General features: G+C 39.2%; 1 protein-coding gene across 1 annotated transcript in view; it reads left to right on the top strand.

Moving 5' to 3' along the window:
- The first annotated feature begins 7,491 nt into the window (after positions 1-7,491).
- COL25A1 (collagen type XXV alpha 1 chain) overlaps positions 7,492-17,414 on the top strand; it is a 599,542-nt gene continuing 589,619 nt past the window's right edge. The window contains exons 1-2 of the mRNA XM_066384810.1: positions 7,492-8,364; positions 9,452-9,521. Of these exons, the coding sequence (XP_066240907.1) occupies positions 8,068-8,364; positions 9,452-9,521 (367 nt within the window). The 5' untranslated portion in view covers positions 7,492-8,067. The remainder of the gene's footprint in view (positions 8,365-9,451; positions 9,522-17,414) is intronic.

The following is a 17,414-nucleotide window of genomic DNA, read 5'->3' as shown; positions in this document are numbered from 1 at the left end:
GTCTTTCCTTTTGCTACTCTTGTAGGTGAGTAGTGGTATGCTATGGTGGTTTCATTGCACAGTTTTCTTAATAGTTACAGGTTGAATACTATTTAAAATGTTTATTGGCTCTTTTTAGTTTTGCTTTTGTCAAAGTGTTTATGCAATCATTTGCTCAATTTTCTGTTGGGTTGTGGATTTTCTCACTGACTTGAGGGCATTCTTATATATTCTAGATAATAAACCTTTTCCAGTCCTATAGATTTCAAATCTTTTCCCATTCTGTGGCTTGTGTTTTCATTCATTTTAAGATGCTTCTTCTTTTTTAATAAATGGAAGTTCTTAGTTTAATGCATTTCATTACTCAATTATTTCTTCTATAACTAATGCTTTATACATCTTATTTTAAAAACCATGCCCTAGTTTAAGGTCATGAAAATATTCTCCTATATTCTCTTCTCAGTGCTTTATATTATTGACTTTTACATGTAGGTTTTATTTATTTAATTTTTATTTATTTATTTATTTATTTATTTATTTATTTATTTATTTATTTTACAGAGACAGAGAGAGCCAGAGAGAGGGACAGATAGGGACAGACAGACAGGAACGAAGAGAGATGAGAAGCATCAATAGTCAGGTTTTCATTGCGAGACCTTAGTTGTTCACTGATTGCTTTCTCATATGTGCCTTGACCGTGGGGCTACAGCAGAGTGAGTAACCCGTTGCTCAAGCCAGTGACCTTGGGTCCAAGCTGGTGAGCTTTGCTCAAACCAGATGAGCCCGCGCTCAAGCTGGCGACCTCGCATCCCAGTCCTCCACATCCCAGTCCAACACTCTACCCACTGTGCCACCACTTGGTCAGGCCACATGTAGGTTTTAAATCATAGTCTTCTAATTTTTGTTTATTCTATGAAGAAAGGATTCCATTTGTGTGTGTGTGTGTGTGTGTGTGTGTGTGTGTGTGTGTGTGAGTATACAATTGCCCCAGCATAATCATTTGAGAGTTTATCTTTTCCTCACTGCTTTATAGAGTCATTTCTTTACCATTTTTATGCTTCTGCGTGGGTTTGTTTCTAGTCTTTTTATTCTTTTTCTTTGGTGTAATTTCTGTTCCTGCAGCAATCCCAAACTGTATTGATTACTATTCCTTCATAATATATTTTGGTATCTGATATATTTAAGTTTTCTTTTTGTTTTTCTTTATAAAATATATCTTAGCCATCTCTAAATGATAATAATAGCACTATTCAGAGCTAAAACTTATATTGCACTTAATATCTACCAGACATTGTAATGCTTTACACATATCATTCTATTTATTGACCATGAAAGACTTTATGGGTAAGTATTATTGTCTTTGTTTTATAGATGAAAATGCTAAAGCACAGAAAAGTTAACTAATTTACACAGTCACACAGCTATTAAATGACAGAACTGGGTTATTGATGTAGGCAGTCTAGCCTTCGAGTCTGTACTTGTGACCATGATCTGAATCAATGCTGTAAACATGTTCTGCCAACATATCATTACAACGAAAAGTTGATTAGGTCAAGTCAATGAAATGTTGCTCCTTGTTAGAATTAGCAATATAATTGGCGAATTTTAGGGGGAAGTCTAAGTGGGGTTATTATTTTGTTATTTAAGATTCGAGAAAAATTCAGCACTTTCCTCCAAATAAAACAAAACAACTAACAAATATAAAACTGACTCTGAGGAGAGGAATGGGATTTGAGGGCTTGTATTATCCAGATTACTGGATTCACAGAGTTGTAAGCCTCTTGCTTAAACAGGCTATGTAAATGGGATCAGGTCCTTGATCTGTCTGAACGTGAATTTTTCAGCCTGTCACTGAGCACTAAGTCCTTCTCTTGTGTGCCTAAAGATATTTATAATTTGTTTGTGATTTATTTAAATTTGCCTGAGTGTGGGAGCACTGCATCTTTTATGTTTACTTCACTGCCTACCTTATTCTATTTGGGAAACTCTGTCTTCTTAATAGACGTTTCTCTGAGAACCCATTTTCATCTGAAGTTTATGAAATAGCATGCTTAATACAGCACACAATTCATTCTACAATTTTCTTTATTAAGGTACTTAGTGGACAAGGCAGCTGGTTGTGGGTGTACAAAGATAGCTACAAATCTCCTCAGACATTTGTTTCTGTTTGATAACTTTGCTGGTGAATATTGGTTAAAATTGTCATTTTAGAGAACTCATTAACCTCAAAAATGAAGGGTGCTAAAAGATATTTTCTAATCAAATTGAAGTACTTCTCTGTCATGTAATTACTATCTATAACAAACATAATATGATTATCTCAGTTATTTATTTTAGTCAGAGAATCTTTCTTAATACACATATGGCATCAAAATGTTAAGTATGTGTTTGGCCTGACCAGTGGTGATGCAGTGGATAGAGCGTCACCCTGGGATGCTGAGGTCCCAGGTTCGAAATCCTGAGGTTGCTGGCTTGAGCGCAGGGTCACTTGCTTAATCCCATGGTCACCGGATTGAGACCAAAGATCATTGGCTTGAAGCCAAGGTTGCTGGCTTGAGCAAGGGGCCACTGGCTCACTGCAGTCCCCTGCTCAGGGCATGTATGAGAAGCAATGAACAACTAAAGTGACACAACTACAAGTTGATGCTTCTCATCTTCCTTCATTCCTGTCCCTGTCTCTGTCTTTGTCTCTCTGTCACTAAAACAAAACAAAACAATTAAGTATGTGTTCGTTCACCTCTATGCTGTATATCTTCTATTGATCAGCCTCTAAAGAGACATATATGGTGCCTTTAAAAAAATTAACACTTCTACCTACTGAAAAAGCTCTTTTCTTCTACCATCTTCATTTTTTCTCTTTATTCTGTTTTTTTCCCAGTCACATGCTTTCTCACTTTAACTTCTTGCCATGTCTCTCTGTCAGAAGTGTTTACTTTCCTTTTTCTGGGTCCTAAAGATTGGTAACAGCAGTGCTAGCTGTAACGCTGAGTCCTGGGTTCAGATCCTGACTGGGCTAGCATTAGTAGGGAGGAGAGATGAGAGTGGCTACAACAGACTGAATGGTTTATTGTATTTGAGTTGCACCAATGGGAGACATCAAAGAAATAGAACATATTTTATTCAGTTTAATATGCCTCAATAGGGGGCATCCTAGTTTTACATGACATGGGAGAAGGCATAGCTCTCCAATCCTTTCCCCATAGACATGTTGGTAAAATAGGAATGGGTAAACATCGGAAAGGCAGGGATTATTATGACAGGGCCTACTGGAGTTAGAGAGCATTACGGTGGTTACAGTGTAGCTTACAATGCTGTAGCAGATGAAAACTGATTTGTTGTGACTGTGATTTTATTAGTTTCCCATTGCTGTTGTAACAAATTACCAAAAACTCTCTGATTTAAACAACATAAACTTATTAATGACACTTCTGATCATCAGAAGTCCTAAAATCAAAGGGTTGGGAAAGCTGCATTCCTTCTGGAGGCTCTCAGGGAGAATTTGTCCCTTAACTTTGTCGGCTTCTAGAGACTGCCTGTATTCTTTGGCTTCTATCATTAAAGCCAGTATTCACATCATTTTGACCTCTGCTTCTGTCATCATATCTCTCTGAGATTCTTATAAGGACCCTGTGGTTACATTGGGCCCACCTACATAATTGAAAAAATCTCCCCATCTCAAAATCCTTTCCTTAATCACATCTGCAAATCCATTTTGTCAAGTAAGATAACATCCCCTGTTTATGGGTTTTGGGGATTAGAATGTGGACATCTTTGGGGGTCCATTATTCTTCCAATCACATACCTGTTCTACCAGCTGCTTGTCTTTTACTACTATTGATAACAGGCTTAGGTAGATTGATTGCACCATTTTTAGTGTTATTTTTACTGTTTTGAATCCTTCTCCATGTAGAAACCCACAACTGTGGTCTGATGAATCTACAGAATAACATGAGTTCAAATCCCCAGAACCTTCTTGATGCATGCGTTCTCTGTACTTGATCTAGAGACTCTACTGGGATTGGAAATCTCTGGGGGTATTGTGCCCACTAAACATATAAATTAAAATTTAATCCTCTGGATAAAGATCCCAAATTCACAGAATTCCATCCAGTTCTATCTCTCCACTAAGATCTGACAGTTCTAAGAGCCTGCAAGTATTGTTAACGTTACCTGCTCACGGCCAATTTCCACAAAGCATAATATTAATATAAAACCACTGCATCAAGTTAAATGTGTGACTTTCTGTCAGCATCAGCCAGCAAAGAAAAAGTTCTTTCTGCTGAAATGATAAGAGAGAGGTATCTTGTTCTTGCCCCACAAGTTCTTCATTCTCTTTGTCTCCATACTTTGATTAGAGAAACTGGCATGGAGAGTAGGAGGGGAAAGAGGAAAGAGGAAGGTGAAATGACAGACACCAGGTGGTAACTTACAAGATACACATTGCACACTAAGGACAATATAAGGTATTGAAGGAATTTAGATAGATGAGGCGGGCTAGGGAGTAGTCCAGAGTTATTACTGGGTATTTTGGCTTGGGGACATTGGGCGTATGGAAGCTCCATTTACTGTGGTGGGAAACAAAAAAAGAAGAGCAAGGTTTGGAGGTAAGACACAGGTTAAGTTGGAATTGGTTATGGAACATCAAAGTGGAGATGGCAGACAGGTAATTGGCTATATGGGTCTTAGGATCAGGAGCGATTTGGGCTCGCAATGTGGATAACTCATCAGTGTAAGGATGGTAATTGAGAGCACTACTGGAGATAGTGTAAGAGTTGAAAGAAAAGATAGCATAAGATGGAGACCTGAGGAGCACCAATATTTAGAGGACAGACAGGGGAAAAATCTGTAAAGGAGACTAAGGAATGGTTATAAAGGAAACTGGTAAATCAGAAAGAATTGACATATTAAAAAATTTGTACCCATTCCTCAGTGCTTTGGAAACATGTTTAATCACAATTAAATGTATTTTTTAAAAATATTTTTTATTTATTCATTTTAGAGAGGAGAGAGAGAGAGAGAGACAGACAGACAGACAGACAGACAGAAAGGAGGAGCAGGAAGCATCAACTCCCATATGTGCCTCGACCAGGCAAGCCCAGGGTTTTGAACCGGCGACCTCAGTGTTTCCAGGTCGACACTTTATCCACTGCGCCACCACAGGTCAGGCATACAATTAAATGTAATTTGAAAATAGTTTCTTTTATATGAAACAGGGCCAATAATTCCATACTTGCATCAAAGGGTAATAACAGTGGTAATTCATGTCCATCAAAATCATTGGAGGACTTGCAAAGACACAGCTTGCTGTATTTCTGATTTAGTAGTAGCAGCAGTTTTAGATTCAGTAGATGTGAGGTGGGAGGTCCCAGATTTTGAATTCTGCATAAATTCTGAGATGATGCTGATAATGCTGATCTTGGGACCACCTTTTGAGAACTACTGTGTAAAACAAATGTAAGGAATTATGCTTTTGAATTTATAGCAAAGTCCACTGAGTACTTGTAAAGCCAGTAGGCACGGCCACTATCACAGCCACCTGGCCCATGCAGGTTCGCATTAGATTCGACAGACAGTAATGAAACAATGAAGCCAAGAACTGGTGGACCATTACCTTTAATCCTAGCTTGTACCCAGTAGGCAAGTAATCACACAGTGGGAAAACACTTCCCTTCCCATTCAGGGCTCCCAAAGCCACTGACTTATCCGAGTTTCCTAGAATCAAAGGTTTCTAGCTCACTAGTCTTATTCACCTCTGTTCCCCATCTCCTTCTCTCTGCACAAACTGGCTTCTCCTTTAGCATTCTGCCATCTTGGCTGCTTCTCCTGGCCTCCTCCACGTGGCCTTTCTCTGCTCTCCTCTCTAATGCTAATCTCAGGAACCGAGAGAGAGCAAGCTCCTGGTCTGCTCCCATTTTATAGTGTAGAAATCAAAACCTTTAATCCAATATACAAATAAGGAAGTCTCTGATACAAAGTCGCTTATCTGAGGCATAATGGGATTCCTCAAGAGAGTGCACCACCCTACATCAAAAAGGGTGGGTAGGGCTTAGTCCTAAAACCAAGCCCCAGGCTACAAGGATCCTGCCCGCCCCCAACACACATTAATATAATCATGCCCATTCCAAGCAAGAAGGGCAACTAATATCACCTGGGCGATGGGTTTCCACGTGGGCAGTGCCATCTTTAACAAAGTGAACATAATATATTTTATCTGCCCAACAGTACTTCTCCAATGTTGTCTCTTTCACTCCCTAATCTTTTTTTTCATTCTTGTATTTTCCATCAGCAGATGTTATTGAAACATCTTTGTTCTGCTTCCTACTTAGCAATATCCATTTATGTACGTGTAAAATTTTATAAGTGCAGTATTTTGTTGATTATTTACATAGCTTGATTAAGGATAGGAAAATATTTTGGTATTTCTTGTAGGGAGGAGATAAGAACTATTTGGAGTAAAAAATGGTGGGATTTATTCTTTTTTTTCAAAGTCAATTGGATGTAGTATGCTACTTCTTACCTACTTTCAAAAATCCCATTAGAGAACTTGTAATTTGATCCAGAGGGAACAGCATGAGAGTCAGGTAAGAGGAAAAATTGACCTCATTCTTCAGTCTTTTCCTAAATGCTGAGAAATGTGCACCTCAATGCTGCCTTTTTCAATCTCACAAAACAGGGAATCAGGAAAACGCATTAGCACCCTTGTACAGACTAGGAACACAGAGCTGGGAGGCGACTGGGCCCCGTCAAGACAGAAGGAAACTGGGGGAGGGGAAGAAAAACTTCCTTAGGTAGAGTATCTGCAGGCCGTGGGAAGAGAAGGGAAGTGGGGAAATGTACCTCGGGCGGCAGCCAGACACTTTGCCTCTGGGCATGTGGGAAAGTGAGGGCTGAAGGAGAAAGGCTGCCCGAAGTGAGATCCCAAGAGCTTCCGCTGCTGCTTTTGAGTGAAGATCTGGAGAGCTAGAGCTTTCTGCTCCCCTTCTTCCCGCCTGGAGGCCATTTCTGCAGATTTAACCGTGATAAAAAGGGAGCGCTGGACAGAGTCAGCCTAAGCCAGAAGTGCCGCCTGGCTCACTACAGACCCCGCTTCGGCCCCTAGACTAGGCGGGAGAAGTGGCCCTCGGGACTGCTGAAGTTCCTCTGTGGAGAGGGAGGGCTCGTCAAGCTTCTCTCCAATCGCTGTGGCCGCTTCAAGATTTGCATGTTTTATGCTAATAGACCTCCCGCTCAGCTCCCCCGCCCCCTGGGGGTCTGGGGCCAAGGCGGGCAGTCGAAGGTGAATATATTAGGATAATGAGGCGGGTTTCTCCCGGGCTTAGGAGGGGGCACGCTGCCGCTGAGCCAGGGACCGAGACCGCGCGGGGGAGGGGCGGGAGCGGGAGCGGAGCCGGGGGCGGGACGTCGGCTGCGGGCGCGCGCACTCACACACACTCAGACACACATGCGAGCATCCCGAAGGGTATTTAAGGCTCGCACGCGCGGGGCTGCAGAGATCCTTGGGGCAGCCGCGACTTCGGCCTTGCCACTCGCTTTTGCTCCTTGGGTTATTTCGTTTCTTCTCTACTCTGTCCCCAGGGCACCCTTTTTTGCGCTGCGCTCCCGCCGCAGCTCTCAGCTTTTTCGCCTGGACCTGAGTCCAGGTGGGAAACAGTAGGCGTGCGGAAAAGCACCGACTAGCTAGAAATAAGACGGACCAAGAGACGCAACAGGTCCGCGCTGCGGGCGAGGGGAGCGGCGCCACTGCAGCCCTCGCCCACTGTCCCCCGGCTCCTGGGCGGCCGCCCGCGGGGACCTCGGAAGAGGCAGCAAGGCCACCCGTGTGGGCTTCATTCAGGCTTTAACCTTGTCACCAGTCGCTAGACTGAGGGTGCTGTTCACCCCCAGTTAAGAGAGAAGGCGGCGGAGCACCGTCCACGACCGCTGGTCTCGGCGGCGAGGATAGCGGAGGTTTATCTCTATGCGGCCCCGCTCGCACTCCGCCAACTAGTTGAACAGCCACCTGGACTGAACTTTGGAGGAATCGCCCTTTTCCTTTCCTCTGAAGAGTATTGGAAGTGGAAGAGGTGGAAGGCAGCCGACCCCGCCACGATGCTGCTGAAGAAGCCTGCAGGGAAAGGAGGGGCCCAGGAGCCGAGCTGCGAGGACCCGAGCCCCGCGGGGCAGCGTTGTGCCCGGACCTTGTACCCGTGCGGGGCCCTGGCGGCCCTCCTGTCAGTGGTGGCCGTGATGTCTTGTCTGTACCTGGGGGTGAAAACCAACGATCTCCAGGCGAGGATCGCCGCTCTTGAATCCGCCAAAGGGGACCCTTCCATCCGTCTGCTTCCTGATTGCCTGGATGAGCTCAAAGCAGTGGTGCAAGAGAAAGTGGAGCGACTTCTGGCTCAGGTGTGAAAGGCTGGGGTGTTTTGCACGTGGATAACATCTTGCACAGGCGTGATTCTGTGTATACGACCAGCCTGTACCCTTACTGTCCGCATACTTGGTGTGGCTGTGTGTGCATATACGAGCTGACCATCTCATTGTAGCATATATTTGTATGTGCACATCCTTTGATATCACCCTCTCTGTCTGTATCATCTTCCCTAGCTCTCCTGAAGCTTTGCATGTTAAACACAGATGGAGCTCTAAGAGGCGGAATGGTGACCAGAATGGCAGGGTGGCATTTTATCTTCTTTTAGTTTTCCAAAGTCTCATGTGAATCTTTCCCACTATTGTGGATAATATTCCTTGCAGAGATAACATCTGTTATGTTTTTCATAGTCCTAAAAAGGTTGGGATCATATGTGTTATTATATATAAATGGTAATCACTTTTGAAAGTAAAATAACCCTAAATATGATTTAAAATCAATCATTTCATCCATTGAATATTCTCATAGTAAATTTTTTTATAGTAGCTTAATATTTTCTTTTCTTTTGTAAAAGATGCAGTGCCAGGGGTATTTATGAATGCAGTGGCATTAGACTTAGGAGTTTAAAGTAATTTACATTTTATATCAAAATCAAGGGTAGCTTTAGACTAGACTTAGGTGGTTTTCTGGAACTTGCTCTTCAAACAGAGAGGCTGTTTGGCAGTAGTTGCAGTATAACATGATAAACAGTTGACCTTCATGTATAAAATATTGGCTGTTTTAAAACACATAACTTACCTAGAACTGCATCATGTTAATGCCATTTTTTTTTTCATTGATTGCATATGTTTGAGCTGAGAGAGAGTGGTGGTAGTTGAACAATGGAGAAAGATGTTATACAAGTCTAGCAGTCTTGGTATCATGTCAATGATCATTTTCTTTTTTTAGGGCTTGGATACTGTTACCTTTTGACTAGAGTCCAAGTACATATGTAAACTTTAGTTATGCAGGCTATCAAATACTGGTGAATCAAGCATATGGTTAGAGAAACTCTAAAGAACCCATTTCTCCATAAAGCTACTGATGCCTCTTAATACCTCTTTTTTTTTTCTCTCTCTGCAGAAATCATATGAACATATGGCTAAAATAAGAATCGCAAGAGAAGCACCTTCAGAATGCAACTGCCCAGCAGGTAAAATGGAACTTATTTAGCAAGATTGGCTCCATAGCAGAGCATTTTAAAACAAAAGTTCCATGTCTGTCAAGTCTACCTGTAATAATAGTAAAGAAAGAATGCAGACCCAACTTACTTTAATAAAATCAACATGTCTTAGTCAAAAGAATGGCAAATAAAGCTACAAATATTATTTTAAGCAGCATACCAAGGTCTGTTATGAGAGAGCAAAGAAGAGAGAGATAATCATCAAAGAAAATATGGCAAGATGATGTACAAAGATAAAATTCAGATTCAAAGGCTGAAAAATATTGTTCAATTTTAAGGTCTGTGGTGAAAAGGACTGCAGAACACGTTAGATTCTGAATTCCCTTGTGGTGAATGTTGGATTAGTATAAGTTTCCGTTTGCTCCTTGACATATCATTATGTTAGTAAAAGACCTTAACTTCCTCTCCTGCTTTTATTTTTTTCTATCAAAAAAGTTCCTTTATCCTATAGCTAAAGGAAATTAGTTCTTTATTGTGGACTTCTCCTTGCAAACTACTGCATTCTCAATGACCTCTCAGAAAAGGGTCTTATATTTTTACTTTTTTTTTTTTTCTGTGCAGCTTTAGGGGACTATATTAATGACAGTATGTTAATAGATGGATAGAAAAGAGATATCAATGAATGAAACCTCTAGGTAATCATTAACTTTTCCTTCCCAGACCTCTGAGGCTAGGGAGTCAGGCATCTGTGGACCTAACAATTTAGAAGCCCTTTGGAATATGTCTGTGGGAAAACGTCTTGTGGATTCAACTGATAAAAGCCATGGAAAACTCCCATGAGTCAAGATACTTATTTCAGATAACTGTTGTTAATACATTTATGAACATTTATTTTCTTTTACCATCACTTATGAAAAAATGAGTCTCTTACATTTTCTGTAATGTTGAGGAACACAATCCTTAGATACTTATATATGGAAAGGCTACTTCCTGTGTTTTTTCCTATTGAGTTTTTTTCTCTCACAATAACTTGTTTTTCCTCAGGATAACGCAACTAAACCAGGTACCATTATTTAGAATTTTTAAATGTCAACTCCCAGTTGTACATAGAAAAGTTTTACTATTTATGTTCTGCTTCATGGTTGACCATAATGGAGCTGTATTCTTTTTTTTTTTTGTAAGTGAAGCCCTTTCAATTGAGAAGACATATACATTAAATAACTGGGAAACGAATTAATGTTTGTTTTGATGTAGATTTCATTCTTGGTTGTCTTAAGTTGGAAAAAATCTCAGAAGTCAGAAATTCAAGGAAAACACTTTTCTGGTGCAGGAATTAACTCGCAAAACCTCATCAGCTTGGAGGGATTATTTAAATTCTCAAAACAGTTGGTATAGGACTTCACTGTTCATACCACTTATAGTCAGCATTTTCTGTATTTAGTGCTCTTGTGGGCTGTGTGAAAAATAAGTAGCATTTATTGAACTGGGTAAAAAGTAGGAAAGTGACAACCACAGAACTGAGTTCTGGTTTATTTTGTGCAATTAGCTGTTCACGAAATTGATATAAACTGGTTGTTGAAGTCTAATACGTAATCTGGAAGAAAGATATTATATCTAGAGTTTATCTTACATTATCTCAGAAGATTATTATGAACCACTTTTCTTCTTAACATATTAATTGAATAATAAATAGTGATTTCACAGTAATGACAAATAAACAATAAATGGTGATATCCTTGGCAGTTTGTTGGCCCTCACTAATGGCTGTTTTACTTTCTTGCCACCACTAGAGCTCCACATTACATCAGTTTTCAGCAGGTTACTTGAGAGGTAAATATTTTAAGGTGTACCTTTCAATGCACAGAAGCTAACAGGTTTCTTGCTGACAAACCACTACTTGAGAAATATTCTCTTCTGCCTGTGGAATAATCAAATGTCATCAAAATAAATGTATTATGTTGAAAGTAGTATCCTGAGGGGAAATTAGCTATTTTGATTTAAGGTCAGTGAATTATTGTTTTAGGGAATGAACGGGCTGGCCAAGAGGATTAGAAAGGAGATACAGTGCTTCCCACCTGGTTGGGCTCTAACCCTTGTTTGCAGTGACTAAGGGTTGTCACCCAGACATCTGTTTGTAGGGCAGAGTGAGACAAGTCTGTGACCTCAGCTTGCTCAGTTCCTGTGGACAGATGCCCACTCCTTGAAGTTGACACTCTTGTTGACAGTCTCCGTCACGGAGCCAAAGACTGATAGCAAAGGATTAATGAATGCTGTGTTGTTTGTGTTCACTTTAATTGCTTTTGATAGAACACAGTCCCAGTGAGATTTATCCAGGTAGGCAACAAGGAAATTATAGAATTTATGGATTTTTAAAAATAGTTGTTTTTTTTTTTAAACACAGGAAGGAGCTTGTGTGGGAGAGGGATGAGAAAGAATATTGAATAGTTTTTAATTATAGGAAAAGCACTCTCTTATTAAATCTTCACAACAACCCTGAGAGTTAAATATTTGTGATCTCATTTTATAGATTAGGAAACTGGACTCAGAAGGTGACTTAGCACAGTAAAGGCAAGGTCAGGATTCATGCCCACATCTGATAGAATCAGAAGTCCAAAGTCTAGTGAGGAATAGAGAATGAGTAGAGGTTTTGGAGCTGGATAGTTCTGGATTGAAATCCTGGATCTGCTACTAAATAGTGGTCAAACTAATGAACTCTATGTTCCAGTTTTCTCATCTGCAAAAAAGTAGCTACTAGTAATACCTCTGGTTAGATAATAAATTAAACAGTTTGGCATATTGGTGGTTATTCATTAGGTAATAGCAATTACTATTCTTTTTGCTATATCATATGCTATTTAGCTCTAATCTGGTCCATATGGACATATGTAGAGGTGGAAAAACCAAGGTCTGGAGATATGTAACTTGCTGAAAACCCAATGGCTGATGACAGGTTTCGGAATAGAACACTGTGCTTAATTAAACAAATATATCTATAGATCATTCATGCAGATTATCTTTCACACAACTCAGTATCTCAGTGCTACACCAAGATATTTATATTAGTCTACTAAATTATTTTTACCAAGACTGAAGAAAAAACTTTTGATGTTTTATAAACCATGATTGAAGTATATAAAACCTGGGCTTAAAAGCGTGGGGGATATTGAAAAATGTCTTTATATTTGATATAAGATATTTACAAAAAGAAATACTTTAACTTTCTGACTCATTTACACACTTATTTTTAATAGGTTATTGAAAAATAACTGATGAGAACTACCCATTTTAAGTGTATAGTTTAAAGATTTAAAAAAGAAATTTATGAAGTTGGGCAATCGTCACCGCAATCCCATTTTAGATTACTTGCATCACCTCTGAAAATTCCCATTTACATTTTTTATATGCTCAGAAGCTTTATTTTTAAAAATATTTACATTAAAGAAACTCCACAATAAAATTTAAAAGACCATACAAATTCGAGTTTTGTATAGCAGAATATTTGACTCAGCAGTGCCTGAAGCTTGAACCTTCTGCTGGGCATCTGTGGCTTGGTCTCTGTAAAACTTGACCCTCATATTTAAGAATAAATTGACTTTTTGTTTTGGGTGTAGAATTCTGATTTGAATTCTGTTTTTGGAATCCTACATAAAGTATGTATAAACCAGGCATATTTATATGGGAGGGTTTCTGTGTTCCAACTGATAAGGAATACTGGAAGCCAGGCAGCCAAACACATAATGTTTTGATCACAAAGCTTTCTGTGCCTTACTCATCAGTAGTTTTGCCTGCCCAGGGTATTAGATGTAAGAGCCTCTGTGGTGTAATGGACTGAGGATGTGAATGGGCAGTCAAGAATTCTAATCCTGGCTTTTCATTCACCTGTCATACGGTCTGGGGCAAGTCATTTCTAAGAATGACTTTTACTGACTCAATTTTCATATCTCTCCAATAGGAATGTTTGATGAGAATGATTTTGAAAGGCCTTTGTCAATTCTTCAGGCATAAAGAGCCTTCTGTGTGCCAAGTAACCTGCTAGACCCTTGCAGTATGCTGATGCACAGGCGGACTTGACATCTGCCCTCATGGCGCTTATGTTTCAATTAGGATAACAGACATTTATTTAAAATTGACATAGATTTACAGGCATGACAGTTGCCACCAAGAAAAAGAAATGTGTGCTTTGAAGCATGTGACCAAAATTTCTTTCATGTTGTCAATACTAAGAATAGTTTTTAAATTTTCTCTGGGAGAAAAAACCAGAAATTCACAGTAGGAGAAAATCATATGGGAAAATCTGGCTTCTGATAATAGATAAAACTGTTGTGACTGGCATAGCCAGACCTGGGTTTTGGCTTTCCAAAAATTTATGGTCAGCTAAAGGTGCCCAGACGCCTGGTTTACCTACACTGATACCCAACTGAAACAAAGAAGTGGCTTTAACGTAAAAAAAGGGTGGTAGTTTATTCTTCTACATTTCTCCTAAAAAACAGTGAAATTTAGGTTGAATATGAGTCAAAACTTTCTGCATGGTGGTACTGAACAGGACCAGACCCTTGGACACTCACTGATAATGATGAAATGCAGCAGAGCTAGTCATCTGTTTGGAGAGTTTAGCTAGAGATAAAAAAGATATGCCACATAACTTCTGGGCTCCTTTTACAGCCTTCAAGCTTATGAAAATGATTGTATACAAAATTTAAAGTCCCTCTGATTTATAAATGTGAGTGATATTGTCTTTGGTGGCTGACTTTGTGGCATCTTCTCAATTTGGGACGAAAATAAATCTAAACTGTAGCTTTAAGGTTGCACATTCTTTACCATCATCTGAGAAGACCTTTACATTACTTTGCTAGCATGAATTACTTACTGCTATAAAATGTGTTTTTTCTACTAACATGGTTTTTCACTATGCTATAGTTATCCCTAACCAGCCACACACTGAACGGAAGGAGTGCATCCAGTCATAATAATGTGTGGATTTTCAGTTATGTGAGATAAAGAATAATGGTTTTCAGAAGAAAAGTATTTAATTAGCAAATTAAAATGTTATGAGTGTTATTTAAATGAGAATAGTAGGCAATCTCCTTCTTTTGTAAGGCCAACAATACAATGTGACATCAAAGTGCCTCAAAACATTCATGTTAAATGGTTTCAGTCCTTATAAGCATAGCTCCACTGATTAGAGCAGGGGTAGTCAACCTTTTTATACCTATCGCCCACTTTTGTACCTCTGTTAGTAGTAAGATATTCTAACTGCCCACTGGTTCCATAGTAATGGTGATTTATAAAGTAGGAAAGTAACTTTACTTTATAAAATTTATAAAGCAGAGTTACAGCAAGTTAAAGCATATAATAATAATTACTTACCAAGTACTTTATGTCGGATTTTTGCTAAGTTTGGCAGAATAAATCTTTATGAAACAACTTACTATAGTTAAATCTATCTTTTTATTTATACTTTGGTTGCTCCGCTACTGCCCACCATGAAAGCTGGAACGCCCACTAGTGGGCAGTAGGAACCAGGTTGACTACCACTGGATTAGAGCAGTGGTCCCCAACCTTTTTGGGGGACCAGTTTAATGTTAGAAAATATTTTCACAGACTGGCCTTTAGGGTGGGACGGATAAATACACAAAATAAAATTATGTGACCGGTGTAAAAACTGTGTTATTTTTAAATATAATTGTCTAATTTACGAGACAAGCATCAAGAGTGAGTCTTAGACAGATGTAACAGAGGGAATCTGGTCATTTTTAAAAAATAAAACATTGTTCAGACTTAAATATAAACAAAACAGAAATAATGTAAGTTATTTATTCTTTCTCTACGGACTGGTACCAAATGGCCCACGGACTGGTAACGGTCCATAGCCTGGGGGTTGGGGACCACTGGATTAGATCATCTTTCTCATGCACAAAGGTTGTGGGTTTGATCCCTGGTCGGGGCACATACAGGAATAGCTCAATGTTTCTGTCTCTTTCTCTCTCTTTCCCTTCCTCTCTCTCTAAAATCAGTAAAACAACAACAACAAAAAACAGTTGGGATATAACACTTTTTAGTTGGTCAAGAAGTGGCAGCTGGCACAATGGCCTGTTACCCAAAGGACCAGGGACAAATTGCTTCTTGAAGCAGTGTTCATGTTTCTTAGCTTCTCTTCTGTTTCTCTTGTCTAAAATTTATTAAGAAGCTAATTCTTCAAATATTTTTTTTTCTTTCTTACCTTAGTAATTTTGTTTTTTTCTTTTTGTTATGAGCTAGAAATTATTTAAGACCAGAGCATACATTCTGCTTAGGGGTTAATTAGCTCATTGAAGAATGTATAGGTAGGTAAGAGTAGCTTCTCAGGCCCATTGTGCCTCTGATTGGTTTGTAGCAGAAAAATCAACTACGTGGTATTTGAAAAAAAGGTATTTGAATGCCAAAAGTAAGTGTAGGAATGGAGATGGAAGACATCCTTTTATCAACAAGATTGGGTAAATGGGGGGCTTATGGGGAAAACACGCCAGAATCAGGACTGTTTTACAGTCCAGGGGGCATTTTCTGTTGCAGGGGAACCTTACTAGACATGCTTCAGAATAACATCAATCTATGTTATCTTGAGTGGAAACCATCCCAAACATATTATGAAAAAGTATTTTTATTCTATTCTTCCTTTTGCTAAACATTACTTGGTGGTTTGTTGGAAGCTGAGAACTGAAAACAGTGTATGAGTCAGCCTGGGTTGCAGTCTGTAGCCCAGTGTGGGACTACTAAACACAGAAGCTGCCCCCCCTCCCCCCGTTTGCCATCGGGGGTGAAGTTCCATACAGTATTTAATGCACCATGATATTTATGAGGTTTTTTTTTTCAATTTGTGTTAGAAATGACTGTGGCATACCCTCTCACTTAATTTGTAAACATAAATAGTTACTATTTTATTGAGATATTTTCAACAACCTTGCAATCAAAAAGGAAGAAATGCATAAGAATGGAAAACAGAAGTAAGTGGAAATCACTTGCAAATTAAAATTGAGCACTTTTCATTGGCATTATATATTCTTTCCAATAACTATTCTGTAAGTCATTTAAATCACTGGTCCCCAACCTCCGGTCCGTGGGCTATTTGGTACCAGTCCGCAGAGAAAGAATAAATAACTTACATTATTTCCATTTTATTTATATTTAAGTCTGAACGATGTTTTATTTTTTAAAAATGACCAGATTCCCTCTGTTACATCCGTCTAAGACTCAGTCTTTACGCTTGTCTTGGTCATGTGATACATTTATCTGTCCCACCCTAAAGGCCGGTCCGTGAAAATATTTTCTGACATTAAACTGGTCCGTGGCCCAAAAAAGGTTGGGGACCACTGATTTAAATAACAGGTGCCCTAAAGAAATGCCACCAGATGGCAGGCACCTTCCCTTTGCGACCACAAGGAGGAGGAACTGAGCTGCACAGTGGGACTCAATCTGTTCTCCAGCTCCTTATCAATTAAGTTTCTAGCTACCTTCTATCTTTTGACTTCTGTTTGCAAAGGAAAAGATTTACAGAGGAAGCAAGTTATTTCTTTCATCTATATTTGAAGAATAGAATGTCCTACTTACCAGCTTTAAGATATTTAAAACAATCTAGTAAGTTTTGCTTTTGTACTAGTCAAAAAGTTTAGTTGTTTAAGTTCACAGATATGTATTTGAAGGTAGTAGTCCAATAGGTAGAATTAATGAACTAACTGTAATTAAATTTACCATTTGGGGATCTTGTTTTTATTTAGGTTTTATAATTTCTCAGAATCAAGAGTCATTTGTAGTCACTATCATGCTTTTGCCATGACATCATCTGTAGTCCCCATTTCTATAGTTGAAATACATTCTTTTTCTCGTTGTGTTCCTTAGTCTGACTGCTTAGTCTGATTTGCCAGGAATGTCAAAAACTGTGTCTGTTCA

The sequence above is a fragment of the Saccopteryx leptura genome, chromosome 5 (assembly GCF_036850995.1).
Source record: "Saccopteryx leptura isolate mSacLep1 chromosome 5, mSacLep1_pri_phased_curated, whole genome shotgun sequence".
NCBI lineage: Eukaryota > Metazoa > Chordata > Mammalia > Chiroptera > Emballonuridae > Saccopteryx > Saccopteryx leptura.
The sequence above is the reverse complement of the archived record's forward strand: the minus strand, read 5'-3'. Positions and strand labels throughout refer to the sequence as shown.